This window comes from Pteropus alecto, unplaced genomic scaffold (assembly GCF_000325575.1).
Source record: "Pteropus alecto unplaced genomic scaffold, ASM32557v1 scaffold157, whole genome shotgun sequence".
Lineage (NCBI taxonomy): Eukaryota > Metazoa > Chordata > Mammalia > Chiroptera > Pteropodidae > Pteropus > Pteropus alecto.
The window spans coordinates 2,279,603-2,294,579 of record NW_006440626.1 but is presented as its reverse complement, the minus strand read 5'-3'; the positions used below and the strand labels follow the sequence as shown (position 1 = coordinate 2,294,579).

The window sequence follows — 14,977 nt, the reverse complement described above, 5'->3', positions numbered from 1 at the left end:
AGAATAAAGAACCCCTCCCGTGCTCCCGAGAGAGTCTGCACAAGTGTGTCAACTGCCTACTGTGTGCCAGGCCCCAGAGGACCAGAGAGAAATTAGGCCCAAGCCCGGCCTGAGGGCTGATGGCCAAGGGCAACGGGACGCAGCGACTACAGGTGTTAAGTGCAGGACAAGACCAGAGAGAAGTAGGACAGGCCCCGCGAGGCCGGCACCCCACCATCTGACTCTGAGCGGGCGGACCTGACAAGTCACGGGACGGGAACCCCGGCCAGCACCGCCTCTCGCCTTCAGGCCCAGGGCTGCACGGAGCAGGCACTCAAAGTGCAGGACGGATGGCTCGGAGCTGGGGAGCGGAGAGGAGGAGGTGCTGCAAATGCCACCAGGGTGACCCCAGCTGGCCTCATCGGCTTCAGGCCCAGTGAGGGGCACTGGATCCAAACCTGTCCGCTGCCTGAGACCACCAGGCCCTCCCACCTCCTTGGCGCCTTTCTCCAGCTGACCTGCCGAGGGGTTGGTGGAGGGCAGCTGAACTTGTGCAGCAGCCCTGGTGGTCTAGACCCCACCCCCAGGAGGTCCTTAGGGCGGTTTCTCCTCCTCCCCACCCCTGCCCTCAGCCACACAGGTGCTTGCTGCTCTAGTCACTTAACCACACCCACCTGCCCAGATGGTGATAAAGCAGCTGAAAGATGATAGGCCCTGTCTGCCTAGGGAGCTTGGGTAGGGGCTTCAGTGACCAGGGCTACAGAAAGGCCCCCAGAACCTGCGCTGCCCCTTCCTAGGGAGCCACGATCACGAGACGTCATCGTCACACGGTACGAGGTGGAGGCCTCTGGTGGGGAGGGGGAGGCAACCGGAGGCCACGGTTCTGTAGAGCGCGGCGAGGCCCGGAAGCGGGCCTTGTCTAGCACGTGCTTTCCAGGAGGTTCTAATGACCTCAGTGCCACCTCTTCAATCCAAATTCAGCTTTTACAAACGTGAGGTTAGAAATCAGCAAGGCTCTCAACAAAGAGGTGATTTGAAAAAGAACTGACGATGCTCTCCTGCCCGCCCCTGCCCCCGGCACCTGCACACAGCCCTGGAAGTAAGTACAAACCTGGCCAAGATACCTGAGCCCACCTGAAAGAAACCACTGACAGTGACTTCCACCTGCCTGTGTGTACCACTGAGAACACATGACCAGCACCTGACACCAGCTCTTCCCCTAGCTTGGGGCCTGAAGCACATTTGTAGCTAGCTACCCTCTGGCACCAGATGGACGGATGACCCTCCCTGGAGATGCCCTGGGGCCCTTGCCCAACAGGCAGTATGTGGACAGATGCTCACGGGGGTCCCTGGGAGGCCCCTAAGGACTCTCCCGGATGTCTAAGATGGGGGCGCCCCAGCCTTCGCGGAGGGCCCAGGGACCTTTCCCAGGGATGGAGGCCGCCTGGCACCCACCTGCTGGGCTTGTTCTGCAGAGCCTGGTCGCCTGTCTGGTTGATGCCTGTCAGGGTGACACCATCAGTGGCCTTCTTCTTCTCTCTCCGGCTGAGAGTTCGATTCATGTCAGCAGACCACTCCTAATGGGCCCCAAGGGAGAGAAATTGAGAAGTTCACATGTTTGAGGCCGCATCAGTCTAAACCACCGGACTTCAGAGCTGAAGCCCGTTCCCATCTATGCCCCAAACTGTCTCAAGTTCCCAGGGTGGCAAGAGAGCTGGCTGCGGGCCCTGAGCAAGCCTGCAATGGGGAACTGGAACCCAGGGCTGCAAATGAAACCAGGGGCTGGGTGGCTACCACATCGCCAAAGGGGCGGAGAAGCTAACCGACCGCTCAAGTCTCCAAGGAGTGGAGCCCCCCTAACCCCAGCGCTCTTCGCTACCCTGGAAAGGTCCCTTTTCAATCTGAGCAGCAGGCTGGGTGGCTAACGAAGCAAAGCAAAGCTCCCAGCATATGGCAGCCTTTTATCAACTGCCCTGAAAAACACTGGGAGCAGGGAAAAGAAGCTCTAGCATGATTTTCCAGAAAAGCACGTGTGGGGGTATGTTTAATGAATTCTCCCTCCCTCGCGACTCCACCCATCATCAGACAGCTTTAACTGAATTAACAGCTGAGTCTCCACCTTTGCTCACATGTAGTTATAGAACCTTAAGGTTAGACTTCATCTTAGAAACGTCTAGTCTAACCCACCAATTTCTCAGATGAGGAAACAAGTGCCTTGCCCACACAGACTGGGTGGCAGACCGGGCCCCTGACTCCAGACCAGGTCAACTATTTTTTTTTTTTTTAATTAATTATTCTCTCAATTGAAATAAGGTGACTGAGAACTCAACTGGAATTTCACAGTCCCCACAGTGACCTTTTGAATACAAATCGGTCCTGACAAGGTGGCTTGCAAGGGCTGATATGATCAACCCCAGGCTGACTTTGAAAGGAAGGGCCAGCTGTTAACTTGGACAACAAAATCAGCAAGCAGAACTGCTGCCATGGGTCTGTACCCAGCACGTGGTGCCAGAACCAGGCTGTGGACACCACACACAGACCCACATGGGCTGCATGCACCCTGTGGGAGGTTTGGAATTCAATGAGTTAGCCATCAAATAGAAACTTACTTCATCCTTGTGGCATGGAAAATAAAAACAAATAATTTCATTAGAGAAAGGCAAGCATGATCCCGTAAGAACCCCATGTGCCACCTACGGGTGCTGGTTCCCAGCCCGAGAGACCCACAGAGAGAAGGGCCACCCATGGGCTCTGGCCCGGAAACCCGCCCAGTGAGAGCCTGTCAAGTCTTCCTTCTTAGATCACTCACTCCCTTTTCTGGGTACTGACTACTGACCAACGACCCTAAGGGATTGGGGTGTGGTGGGGGTTTCGTAAGCGATTCCCTGAGCATTCAAGAGAGCAGTAAACACCCCGTGGACACAAGAGATGTCATCAACTCCCTTCTTCCCAGTGTGGGGGTGCTTTGTCCTCTAGGTCCACTTCCTAGAGGCCCCTGAGCCCCTGCTTTGTCCCAATGCCTCTGTGGAAAGGGCACAGCCTGCTCTGGGCCTCCTGCTGGGAACAGATGTCCTAAAAATGGTGCCGGGGTGGGGGACACTCAGCTGCAGGGACCCGCATGGTCATCCGAAGCACCTTCTTGAGAAGCTCCAGAAAACAGAGGCTCATGTGAGAAGTGACGATACTGCAGGCCAAGATGGGGCCACACAGGCTTCTGTGTGGTGGGCCCGGGGCCAGTACGCAGCATGGACCAGGTCACTGAACCCCCGGCCACTACTAGAGGAGAGGGCCGCTACTGTCTCCCCAGTTCACACGTGGGAAAACTGAGTCACAAGGGCAAATGACTTGCTTAGTGTCTCACAGCTGATAAAGGGTAAGGCGAGCCCTGACTCAACCTGGGCTCCGGCTGCTACTGTGTTGGGGAAGCCACTTGGCCCAAGTCCAAGGTGGACAGAGACAGTCGCCTCCAGCATCCTCCCCAGGACAGGCAGCAGCCACGCCCTGGAGGGCCCTCCCAGCCCTGCTTCAACACGAGGAAGACAGAATCCTTTCCCTCGGAGCACAAGGTGGCAGGACTTGAGGCCACTGCCTGCTCTACCACCATCCGGGTGGGAGGTGGGGACGCGGGCCTGGTGGCCCAGTACTAGAGCTGGCAAAGTCCAAGATCCCCAGGCATTTTGCACATAAAGATATTGGAACTTGGACCCCTGACAGTGGGGAAAAAGGAAAGTTAACCCCGAACCTAAACTGGTTGAAGAAACTGTCTGAAATGGAGATAAGTCCCCCAGCTATACACTGAAGCCACGCTCCCCTTCCATCCTGGACCAGAAGCCACTGAGCTGGTGCCCTCGGCCTGCCTGGCCTGGTGTTCACTGAGGCCACTCCCTTCCCGGCCACGCCCAGGGTGGGGCAGGCAACCGGGAGCCCTGCATGTCCTGTAGCTCCTAGGACTCACCGAGAGGGAAATGACAGCACTCAGGAAGTACCCAGCAAAGTCCCCAATGAGAAAGAACGTAACTGCACCTCCCTGGAGGTCCAGAAGGCTCTCGGAAATGCCCGAAGCCCTGAAACAGGGAGCAGCCACTCACTTTCTAGCACAGCCCTGAGCAAAGGCCGCCCCGTAAACAGGGCAAAGGCCAACAGAGTTGGAACGAGAAAGACACTGTACCCGACCCTGTGGGCCCAGGCCCCCTGCCAGACCGACGAGGCCCGGCACTGCCTCCTCTTACCTCGAACTGCGGCCAGTTCATGGACATGCCCGGCCCGTGGTTGGTTCTGAACCACTTCAGGTCCTCCGCGGCGTCAGCAGCTTTGATGTTCTGCTCCAGGTCACGGTAAATGTTTTTGTAGCTAAATCGGAGAGAGAAACAGGACTCTTTCAGAAGGCGGGGATGGCCACCGTTCATTTGTCCTGGCCCAGCGCCTGGCCACAGCAGGCGCAGAGGTCTGCAGCTGACTTCACGGCCCAGATCAGGACGCCCACTCTGGTTCAGCTGGGTGATCATCTGGCTTCGACATGCACAGACGGGAACAAAGAATAACCATGGTGTGGAGGTCACAGCTTTGGCTTCTGACAAATCAGCTTTAAATCACCGGGGGGCAACAACTTGGCTTTGCTGTGTCAAATAATGCAAAAGACGCTGGCATCTGGGCCACATGGGGCTCCAGTCTGGGTGGTCTCCCTTAATTAGGTCCAGAGTCGAGTGTCAGGCAAGTTCCCCCTCATCCCTTCCAAAAGGCCGGGAGGTCCATACTCAGTTGCGTGAAAGCTGCGTGCTAAGACCAGAGCAGAGACCGCCTGCCATGGGAGCGGGGCGGGAGGGGCCTGTTTGACAGCTCACTCCAGCTCCCCTGCCCGGGAAGCTGACCGTGAGGAGAAGGAGTGTCCCTGCAGGTCCTGGATTTTTTCGCTCCTGATTCGTATAGCTGGCAAGTCACTTACTCTCTCTGGGTCTCGGTTTCCTCCTCTGCTGAGCGGGCATAATGCCACCTGTCGTGGGCTGAATCGTGTTCTCCAAAATAGATATGTTGAAGTCCTAACCCCTAAGTACCTCACAATGTGACCTAATGTGGACACAGGGTCTTTATAGAGGCAATCAAGTTAATGAGGTCATTAGGGGTGGGCCCAACCTATGGACAGCTTTTTATAAAATAGGGGAAATCTGGACACAGACACACACACAGAGAAGATGGCCATGTGAATGAAATGACACGTCTACAGCCAAGGAAGGCCAAGGACTGACAGCACACGCCAGAAGCTGGAAGAGGCAGGGACAGTCTCCCTTAGAGCTGTCAGAGGCGGCGCGGCCCTGCCCTGCCCACACCTGCATTTCAGATCCTGGCCTCCAGAACTGCGAGGGAATAAATTTCTGCTGACGTAAGCCAGCCGGTTTGTGGCATTTTGTTATGGCAGCCCCAAGACACTGCTATACCATCTACGTGCCAGGGTGGCTTGGAGCACTGAGTGAGGCCAGGCACAGCAGCCGAGGACAAGCACTCACAAGTGGGGACTGGTCTATGCACAGAAGGGCTTGACACAGGCTGCCCTGCCCCAGTGAGCTGTAGCCTCAGGCAAGTCATTTAACCTCACCCAGCCTCAGCTTCCCCATCAATAAGAGGTGGAATAATGCCACCTACTTTACAGACTATCATAAAGATTAATGAAGTAGTGGGAGCATAGCTGTACAGTAATTGTTGCTTTCAAATTTTTTTTATAAAGGAGCAAAATGGAATGTAATTTCCAGTTAACGAGCCTCGACTAGTGAGCTGATTCTAAACTGCTCTGCTCTGTGGAGACGAAGTCTACGTCTGCTGTTAGCCCAGACCTCTTCCCTGGCAAAGGCATCACAGGACCAAAGACAGAAAAGTACGGAAGAAATATCCCAGCCTCACGTCATGATTCACAACCGAGTCTCTGAAGGTCTGCGCTGCCTGGGGCTAGAACCACTGGAAGGACTCACAGGGAACCTCAAAGTCAGACCAGAAATGCTGGACTTGCGCCAGCTTGATTTCAAATATGCCGACTGTGGTCTGAGCTGCGCCCCACCCACCTTCCTGCCTAGCCCCAGAGCACTGTACACAGAGCTGGCCGAGCATGGCCCCCTTATCACGTGGCAAGAGGCTGTCGGGCTCAGGCCAGTGACTGGCTGTTCTGGGCGGCCGCAGACAGGCTCAGCGGAAGGGCCTCCCAGGGCAGGAGAACGTAATGACCTTGAGAAACCCTTCTGACAGACCGCCGTCCCAAGTCTGCAGAACAGCAAGTGAGCTGTTCTCAAAAGCAACCTTCCACTTACTTCATTGTGATGGGCTTTGAAGCTAAAGACCGCCGTCCCAAGTCTGCAGAACAGCAAGTGAGCTTACTTCATTGTGATGGGCTTTGAAGCTAAAGGACACTTACCTGGCCACATTGGAAAGGTCGAGGTGCTTCTGAACCTCTAGCAAAACTTCCCGGAAGAAGCGCAGGCGCTTCTCCTCAAACTGCTGGCACTGCTCGAACACCTGCTCCATGTTCTCCATGTACTGGGGCGTGCCCTGGTCCAGCTCCTTCAGGGACTTCTCATACTTTTCTTTGGTCTGCGAGCAAGTCCAGATGCCACACGATGAAGGTTCATTGCCACTCAGCCCGGGTGCCCTCTGGCTGAGAGTAAGCGAGCTGGGCTCTCTGCCACCTGGGTCCTCACCCACCTCTGTCCTTCGTCACCACTTCTGAATTCATCGGTACCTAGACTTACTTATCAGGTGGCAATATTAAGCCAGCCCCTCTGGGTGACTTTATTAGGAATAAGCACAGAGAGGAGCTGTGACCCAGCACCTAAGGAGCACCCCAATCTATTTCCTTTGTACCCCTAAGTCCCTTGCCAGTGGCAGCCTCCGCCCCGCACCTTTAGAACAGAGCAAAGCAGGGGTGGGGCGGGGACCCAGTGCACAGGCCCACGGCCTTGCCCACGTCGGCCCTCGCTTCCTGGTAACTGCTAAATTGAAAGATGCTGTCTCGTCTAAATCCTGTGGCTCAGGCCTTCCCGGCAGAGTGCCACCTGCATCTGTGGCGCCCTGCACGACCACTGCGTTTGCTCTTCTCACTAACCCACGGTGGTGGACAGTCTCCCCTTCACAACAGAAGAAACGGAAGAGCACCCCAGATGCTACACGCCTGTTCACTGCCCCTGCCCTCCACCCTGAGCCCCTCAGCCTCTGCCTAAACCTCTTCCGGGCCTTCACTGCCGAGGCTGCAGCAGAAATCTTCTCCGCCCCCGGCCTCAGGGTTCCTGGGGTCCCAGTGCACTGGGCTCCCCCGCGCCCTCCCCCGGCCTCCACCCTCCATGGGCCCTTCGGAGTGGCTCTGGCCTGCACGCCTCCGCCCACCGCACCCCACTCGGGGGCTCCCGGCCAGCAGTGTCTCAAGAGCTTTATTTCGTCTGACTTTCAAGGCCACTGGCAGTTTGGGGCCCAGAGCCCCGTGCCAGCTCGCACACCGGCTCCTCACAGCTGACGTGCCCACCTCCATGTCCTGCATAAGCTCCTGCTTCCCACACCCCGCCTGTGGCAACCCCAGCCGCTCCCACACTTTGCTCCCAGAGCCCAGGTGTCATCGGTCCCCAGTCCTGAGGTGGGCACACAGCCTCTGGTGAGGTGAGGTGCTCACCATGTGACCTTCCTGAGGGCAGGAACGTGTCTTGTTGGTGTAGGCCTCCATCCACCCATGCAACCCAGCGGCAACAGAGGCTCCCCGGGTGCCAGGTGCCCTCAACACATACAGACGTTCAAGATTTACCTTGAGAACATCTTGCTTGCATTTTTCTACTTTGTCTTGAAGTTTCTTAAGCTGCTCAGGGTTGAGCGACGGGTCCACTTTGCTGTTGCTTTCTCGCGAGATGGCCAACTTCTCCTCCTTGCAGGCTGCATGGTGGGCTTTCTTTGCTGCTTCTACCTACAGGAAAATGAGTGCCTGAACATCGCGTTTCTGAAAGTTCAAAATCCTGGCGGAGGCTACGCAGATGAGCAAAGCTGCAAGACCAGCGGAACTACGACCGGTTCCAACAACGAGGCTCAGGCAACAGATACTGACCGAACGCCCGCTGCATGTCGGGCTCTGGTCTCGGCACCAGGGACTCAGCGTCAGACAAAGAAGCTGGGCTTCCATGGGGCTTACGGTCTAGCTGAGGAGGTATACACGAAGAGCGCGCCAGGCAGCGGGAACGGCGAGGGAGAAGCCTAACACGAGGGAGGGGCTGATAGTGGGAGGCAGGGTTATCGGCCACGTCTTCCATGTTTTTGAAGGCTACTGTGTATGTGTGACACACACACACACACACACACACACACACACACACACACACCAATGTGTGTATATTTACTTAGTGGAAGCTCCCTTACTTGAGACAAAGTCACAGATTTCAGTATAAGAGTAGAGATGAGTTTGTAGCCATGGCCCCATGAGGGGGACAGTGTCATTACAAATGGGGTCAGGGATGTGGCAAGAGCAGAGACAGAGAAAAAAAGGAATGCCCTTTACAGCCCAAAGACCTGGGCGACTCTCAGGAGGAGGAGGAGGCAGAGCAGCTGCGTGAAGCCAGGTAGGGGAAGGGGGTAGAAGGAAGCGGCACCGCCACCCGAGCACCGGGCTGGCTACCTGCACGTGTGCGGGGGGCGTCAGCAAGTGCTGGGGGCGGGGGAGGGGATGTGTGATGTCTGAGCCTCCAGCTGACCAAGGCTGGGCAACTCAGTGGCTTCCTCACTACCTTTGGGAAATCGAATCTCAGTATCATTTACAAATTTGAGAGAAAAACTCATAAGAGAGAAAGAAAATTTAAAATTAATCCTTTCTACTAGCTCAAAGGGGCTTTTGAACCTCCCCAGCGGACGGTTGTCAGGGCTGGAGGAGGTAGTGTCAGTGGCTAAGAGCCTAGGTTTTGAGCTCCATCACCAGTGTGTGGTGCTGATGCCCGGTTTCCGCGACTGAAATGGGTGGATACGGATTACGTTTAAGACGTAAAGTTGGGCAAATGCTAGCTACCAAGGGCTTCTGGCCTGAGAGGAGGCCCGCAGAAGTTCCTGGGAGTGTGGGAGGAGGGGGGACACTTGTGGGACAGGGTCACCAGCGAGAGCGCTGCGTGCCGACTGGGCGGGGGGCAACCTGCAGGACCCGCGCACCTCCTTCAGCTTCTTGGCCCAGGGCTTCTGCGCCTTCCGGAAGCCGTCCTCGGCCTCCTTCGTCTCCTTAAAGCCCCCCATCATCTGCTTGTGAAAGGCCTCCTTCTGCCAGTTCTTGATCTTCTCGAAGTCCTCGTTCATCAGCGAGGCCTTCACCTCCAGGTGCAGCTCGCTCACCCTCTCGGCCTCAGACATGACGGCCACCCAGGCCTTCTCCACCGTCCCGTACTGGGGCCCTGCAGGGAGGGAAGCAGTGGTCATTGGCACTGGGGGTAGACAGGCCCCGGGTGGGGCTTTCCTGTCAGCCTCACTAGACTGTCGGGGGGCTTGAGGCCAGCAGCCCCGCTGTCTGGCTGGGAGGTTTCCTTTTGGTCATTTCAGACATTTTTTTCTCAGTGGCTGTTCCTTTTTCAGTTCCCGGGATGATGAAAAGAAGGAGGAACTGAAGCCGAATCCATTCAGACCCCTCTTATGAGGGACACTGGGGGATTGCACAAATTTCCTTTTTAAAGTCACTGGGCTCTTTAAAAACTCAAATTTCTGCATCTTGGGATTTTTAATTTGCGTAAGGCTGGCTGCAGGAGGGGCCTTCTGAAGTGAGCTGACCTCTCCTCCCGGTCACTGAGCCCGCTCTGTCCTTTCCCTTCCGGGGGGCTCCTCAGCACCGTGGCTCGCTCTTTACTGGACCGCACATTCTCCCAAGGGAGAAAGGACGAGGACGAGGGCCGGGACCTCTGTTATTCACCCCCAGGAAGAGCCCGGCTCATTGCAGGAACTAGAGAACTGCCTGTCGAACAGAGGACTGTCTCCTCAGCAGCATGGAGGCTGTGTTTTGGGGGGCTGGGGGGAGCGTCACCACGTGCTTTAGCCATTAAAAACACGAGGGGCAGGAACATGCTCTGGCCCCCACGGAAACCTCCAGACAGTGGTGTGCGGGTGCCTCACTCACCTCGCTCACTCTTCTCAGGAAGGAGACTCGAAATCTGGCCTGTCACTCTGCTGAGGGTGTGGGGTGGTGTGGCATAGGTGAGTGAGGACCAAGAGGATATGACAGAAGCTGGGGATGACAATGGAACCCCCAGGTCCTGTCTCCGCAGCACTCACGGGGGATGATCACTGTTGGGGCTGGGCGATGACAGAGAGGAACGGGCAGGAAGTGGGTGACCATGGGAGGTGAGCCCCTCTGACCCTCTGGCCCCTCGTGTCTCTGAAATCGCAGCTCCTTGTCCTGCCTAGGTCTGCGCTACCGTGCCAGGATCCACGGGGGGAACGGCAGGTGCTCATGAACCTTAAGCTCTTAACAGACAGCGGGGACTGTACTGACAGCTGGATCCTGAAATGTGACCAGAAAATGACAACAGCTACCACTTACTGCGGGAGACGACCCGTCCCCGGCCACCCCCCACCCGCACAGAGCTGCCCCACTCCCTGACACCTGCTCCAAACCAACCACCATGCTACGCCCCACAGACCGACCGGTTCAGTATCAGGGGAAAAATAGACAGTTGGTCCCACCCTCTGAAATCTCTGGCCCTCCAGAACCCTCCACCCGAAGACCTAACATACCCCGGTGGGCCCCTCCAAGGGCAGAGGTCATGGCAGAAGAACCTGCCCCAAAATATACCCCGAGAAACTCCCACTAACCCGCTTCTGTCCCAGGAAACCCCCTTATCAATCAAGCTCCCCTCCCATTGCTGAGAAGAGCACTTGGCACCATCCATACCCACAGCAGCATTCTGCCACTGAGCTCCAGAATCTTCTGAGTGTTTAGCTAGGTAGGGAGCGGGGCAAAACCTGTTATTCTCATTAAAATCAAAATTAGAAGTCTTGGCGGGTATCACCATCCAGTCCCATCTGACTTGCTATGTGGCCAAGCTGACATATCAACAGGCCCCAGTGTCAGAACCATGGCGCTGAGCAAGCCGGGCCTCGGATCGGATCAGAGCTCACTCGAGTCTGGGCCCACGGGGGGCTGTTCTGAGTTAAATGGGCAAGCGCAGCATGTCCTGGGACGACAGGGGCTGCCACGGGAGGCTTGGTTGCTGCTTACAGCGTAGACTGTGTCTTAAGGAAAGGGAAGGAAGTCTCAAGCAGCCTGTGCTTATGGGTGACAGCACCCTGCTGCTCCCCCAAAAGAATCACAGCCCTCAGAACTGCGAGAACTGTGAGATGCACTCCTGCCCGCTTCCTTGGAGGAAACTGGCACAGAGAGGTCACCGATGTGCCCAGAGCGCCTGGGGCCCAGCTGCCCTGGCCGGTGGCCTCCCTACCCTTCTCCACAAGCTGCCTCCAGCGCCGGGCCCACTCGGTGAGCTGCTGCGCGTACGCCTTCTCGATGCGCGCCCGCTCGTGCAGGCAGTTCATGAGGTCGCCGCACAGGCGGTGGCCATCGTCAATCCGCTTCACCGTCCGCTTGTAGTTCCCGACCTAGGAGATGGAAGCACGTGGTGAGGCTTGGGGCTCTGGGCAGCAGCCCACCTGCCAGTGCCACACCCCTACCCCCCAAGCATGGGACAGCCTGACCCTCACTGCTGTACAAACAGCCTCCATGCCAACCAGGCCCCCAGATGCTCATCCCCTCTCCCATTGGAAAGGCACCCTGCACCCCCGTTTATACTACTAGCAGAAACATACAAAACAGCGATTCAGAGCTTCTCAACATCCACACAGCCAGGGTCCGTGCTCTGACTTGGAGGTCAGGGAAGGAGACGGACCAGCTCGGGAAGGAATGTGATGGAGGGAAGTGAGGGGCTGAGGATGCCCAAGAGGGCATCTTGGGCAGACTGAGGGGCCAGGGACAGCTTCCCAGAGTAGGTGATGTCTACTCTGGGAACTCAGATTAAAATGATCTTACACTCTAGACTCTTGGCTAAATGATCATCGGGGATACAAACAGATTTCCAGGTGCCTTCTGCTTTGATGCCACCACACACTGGACTATTATTGCTCCTCAATTACAGTACGTATTTACTGAGCACCTACTATGTGCCAGGCACCACAATAAGGTGTTCTACACCTTGATCTATTGCCACTACCCTAACAAGTAGGAATAATTGTCCCCATTCTAAGGTGAGAAAACCAAGGTGTAGACAAGTTACGTTTGCCGAGAGTCCCACAGTCACAGACTTACCTGCTTTGACAAGGATTAAGATGAGTTTTAACTACTTTGCTCACATGTGAAAGCTGAGACTAGCTCATCTAAATTATAAATAATAAAAGAGTAATTGAGAAAACGTTAGTGGCTGACTTGGAGTGAAAATCAAGTGTTCAGTGTTTCATTCTTTGAGCCACTGATTTGAAAGGACACCATGTAGCTCACACTGGATATCAGAAATACATACTTCTCAGAGGAAACACGACAGAAAAATGGTCCATTGTATTTTCAACCCTTTCTTCTCTCTGTCTTCAAAAATCCTAGTCGACCCTTTGTCAGTTTTACTGGTTCTAAAAGTCTCTTTGTCTGCCCGACCACTCTCATATTCCATCTGTTTCGAGTGACGCTGGAAGCTCCTGGAGAACAGGGAGGTCCGGTCCCCTCTCCTGCAGGGTACAGAGCCCTGTCTGCTGCGTAGGCTGCAGAGACCAGTGGCATAGTCTGATCGGTTCTGACTGACGAACAGTTCAGTTCAACCATGGGCGTCTCTCTGACCCTGAGGTGAGTTAACCAGGTGAGTAGGAGGGCCCGGGGGAGAGGTGGTATGGTAAGATCCTGCAAAGGCACACGACACACGGGCCCTGCGTGACGATGGGCAGTGGGGGGAAGGGACTCCAGCCCCTTCAGGAAGAGCTGCCCGAGCCCCGGGCTCTAGGCAGGCTGAGATGACCCCACTTCCATGGGGACAGCAAGGAGGCCCGGAAGTCAAGAGAGCCTGAGCGGCCTTCTCCAGAGGCCCATTATGATTTGCAGCAGGCTTGCTGAAGGTCATGAACGTGTCACCATCCCCTCCACAGACCCCTGCAGCAGCGCAGGTAGGGCCTGGCTGTTACTCCTCAGCCAGGGAATCTGAACCTGAACTCTCAACTCCAACCTTCAGCACCCCCATTTTAGGAAGGCAAAAGCAAGCATTTCACAACCAGTTGGAAGTGACACCACATGCTCACTTCCCTTAAAAGAGGGCCTTGCTGTCATTTTGAAATTTACAGCAGGATGAAAAAAATAACCAACAAAACACAACTCAGTACTGCTGAGCTGGGGGCAGGAAGAGCTCACATCACAGTTCCACGCAGAACCGACAGTCCACACACAGCCACCACGAAGAGCTGGATTTCATCTCCTGTTACCAGCAATATTCGAATTGGTAATCAACATCAAAATATGTTGCTCCCCAGAAACCTGCCCATCTCTCTGATTTTCAAAACCCTTCTAAGATGATTTAGGGAAAAGGATGTTTCAATCCATCAGCACTTATTTAAATGAAACTCTCGGAATCTAAAAGCATCAAGGAATACAGGAAGGCTGTTTCCAGAGGCCCATGTTTTAGGTTTAAATGCTGGCACTGTGACCATTGCTGGGGCCAAGGGGAGAAGGGAATGCTCATGACAACGGGCACTGAGATGTACCAGTGACATCTGCCCTGCTGTCCTTTGCTCAACGAAAAGGCTCCCTCCATATGGGCTTGTGACAGACCATCACTTTAGTCCAAGCATAAGGACATTCAGATGTCATTGTTCCCATCTCTATAAACCACCCAGTGACAGAGCAACGTGGCTTTCTGGCTCCCCTGAGCAAGACGCTGGCAGTCCTAAGAGCAGGGCCACTCAATTTTTCTAAACTGAGGTAAATCTCAGTTTCACCCTTTACAGTAAACACCTAGATGAGCTCAGATGAACGTACACCGTGTCCAGCCACCACCACACGGGACTATTTTCATTTCGCAGCGAGTTCCCTGGTGCCCTCTTTCAATGTCCTCCCCTACATAGTCCCCTTGCAGCCACTAATCTGATTTATGTCCCTTTCTGAAGATACCCAGGGTAAATGGAATCACGCAGCATGTGATCTGGCTTTTGTGACCAGCTCTGTCACATACCATAATTCTTTTGAGACTGATACATGTTGGTGCCTATATCAGTAGTTCATTCCTTTTTTATTGCTAAGTAGAATTCTACTGTATGAAGAGACTACCGTTTGATTATCCTTCCATCCTGTTGAAGGACCCTCGGTTGTTTTCGGTTTGGGGCAATTATAAATAGAGAAGCTATAAACATTCAGCCACAGGTCTTTGTGTGCACATACACCTTCATTTCTCTGGTGTAAACAAATACCTGGGAGTGGGATTGCTACATGGTAACTGTATCTCTAACCTTATAAGAAACTGCCTGTCATCCAAAGTGGCCACACCGCTGTGCACTCCCATTAGCAATGTATGAATCTCAATTGCTCTGCATTCTTACTGGCACTTCTCACTGTCAGGTTTTATAATTTTTTTATTTTAGCCATTCTGTTTAGTAGGTGGCAATATTCATTGTGATTTTAAATTTCATCTTCTTAATGTCTAATGATACTGAGCAACTTTTCTTACTCCTATTTGCTACCTGTTTTCTTTAGTAGAGTGTGTTCTTTTTATTTATTTATTTTCCCCCTCTCTCTAATCTCCCCTCTCCCCCCTTCCATCCTTGACCTTATGGATGTTGCCATTTCCCCTTAAGAACTGATCTCCGAAGGCAGGTGTCTCTTCCCACAGGCTCGCAGAGAGCACCTGGGGGCTGGTACGGTCTGTGGCTCCACCTGGGGCGCGAACCCAGGACCTTCTGCTGTAAAGGGGCCTCTTCTCCCACAGGCTCGCACAGTGCACCTGGGGCCTGGTACCCCCAGGGTATGGTCTGTGGCTCCACCTGGGGCACCACCCCA

At 54.8% G+C, this 14,977-nt stretch overlaps 1 protein-coding gene across 1 annotated transcript in view; it reads right to left on the bottom strand.

Moving 5' to 3' along the window:
* The window catches only part of PACSIN2 (protein kinase C and casein kinase substrate in neurons 2), a 65,940-nt gene that overhangs the window by 5,777 nt on the left and 45,186 nt on the right, over positions 1 to 14,977 (bottom strand). Inside the window, exons 3-8 of the mRNA XM_006917348.3 lie at positions 11,400 to 11,556; positions 9,130 to 9,365; positions 7,751 to 7,906; positions 6,377 to 6,552; positions 4,209 to 4,329; positions 1,435 to 1,556 (exon numbers count right to left, since the gene is read on the bottom strand). Coding sequence (XP_006917410.1) covers positions 1,435 to 1,556; positions 4,209 to 4,329; positions 6,377 to 6,552; positions 7,751 to 7,906; positions 9,130 to 9,365; positions 11,400 to 11,556 — 968 coding nt within the window. The remainder of the gene's footprint in view (positions 1 to 1,434; positions 1,557 to 4,208; positions 4,330 to 6,376; positions 6,553 to 7,750; positions 7,907 to 9,129; positions 9,366 to 11,399; positions 11,557 to 14,977) is intronic.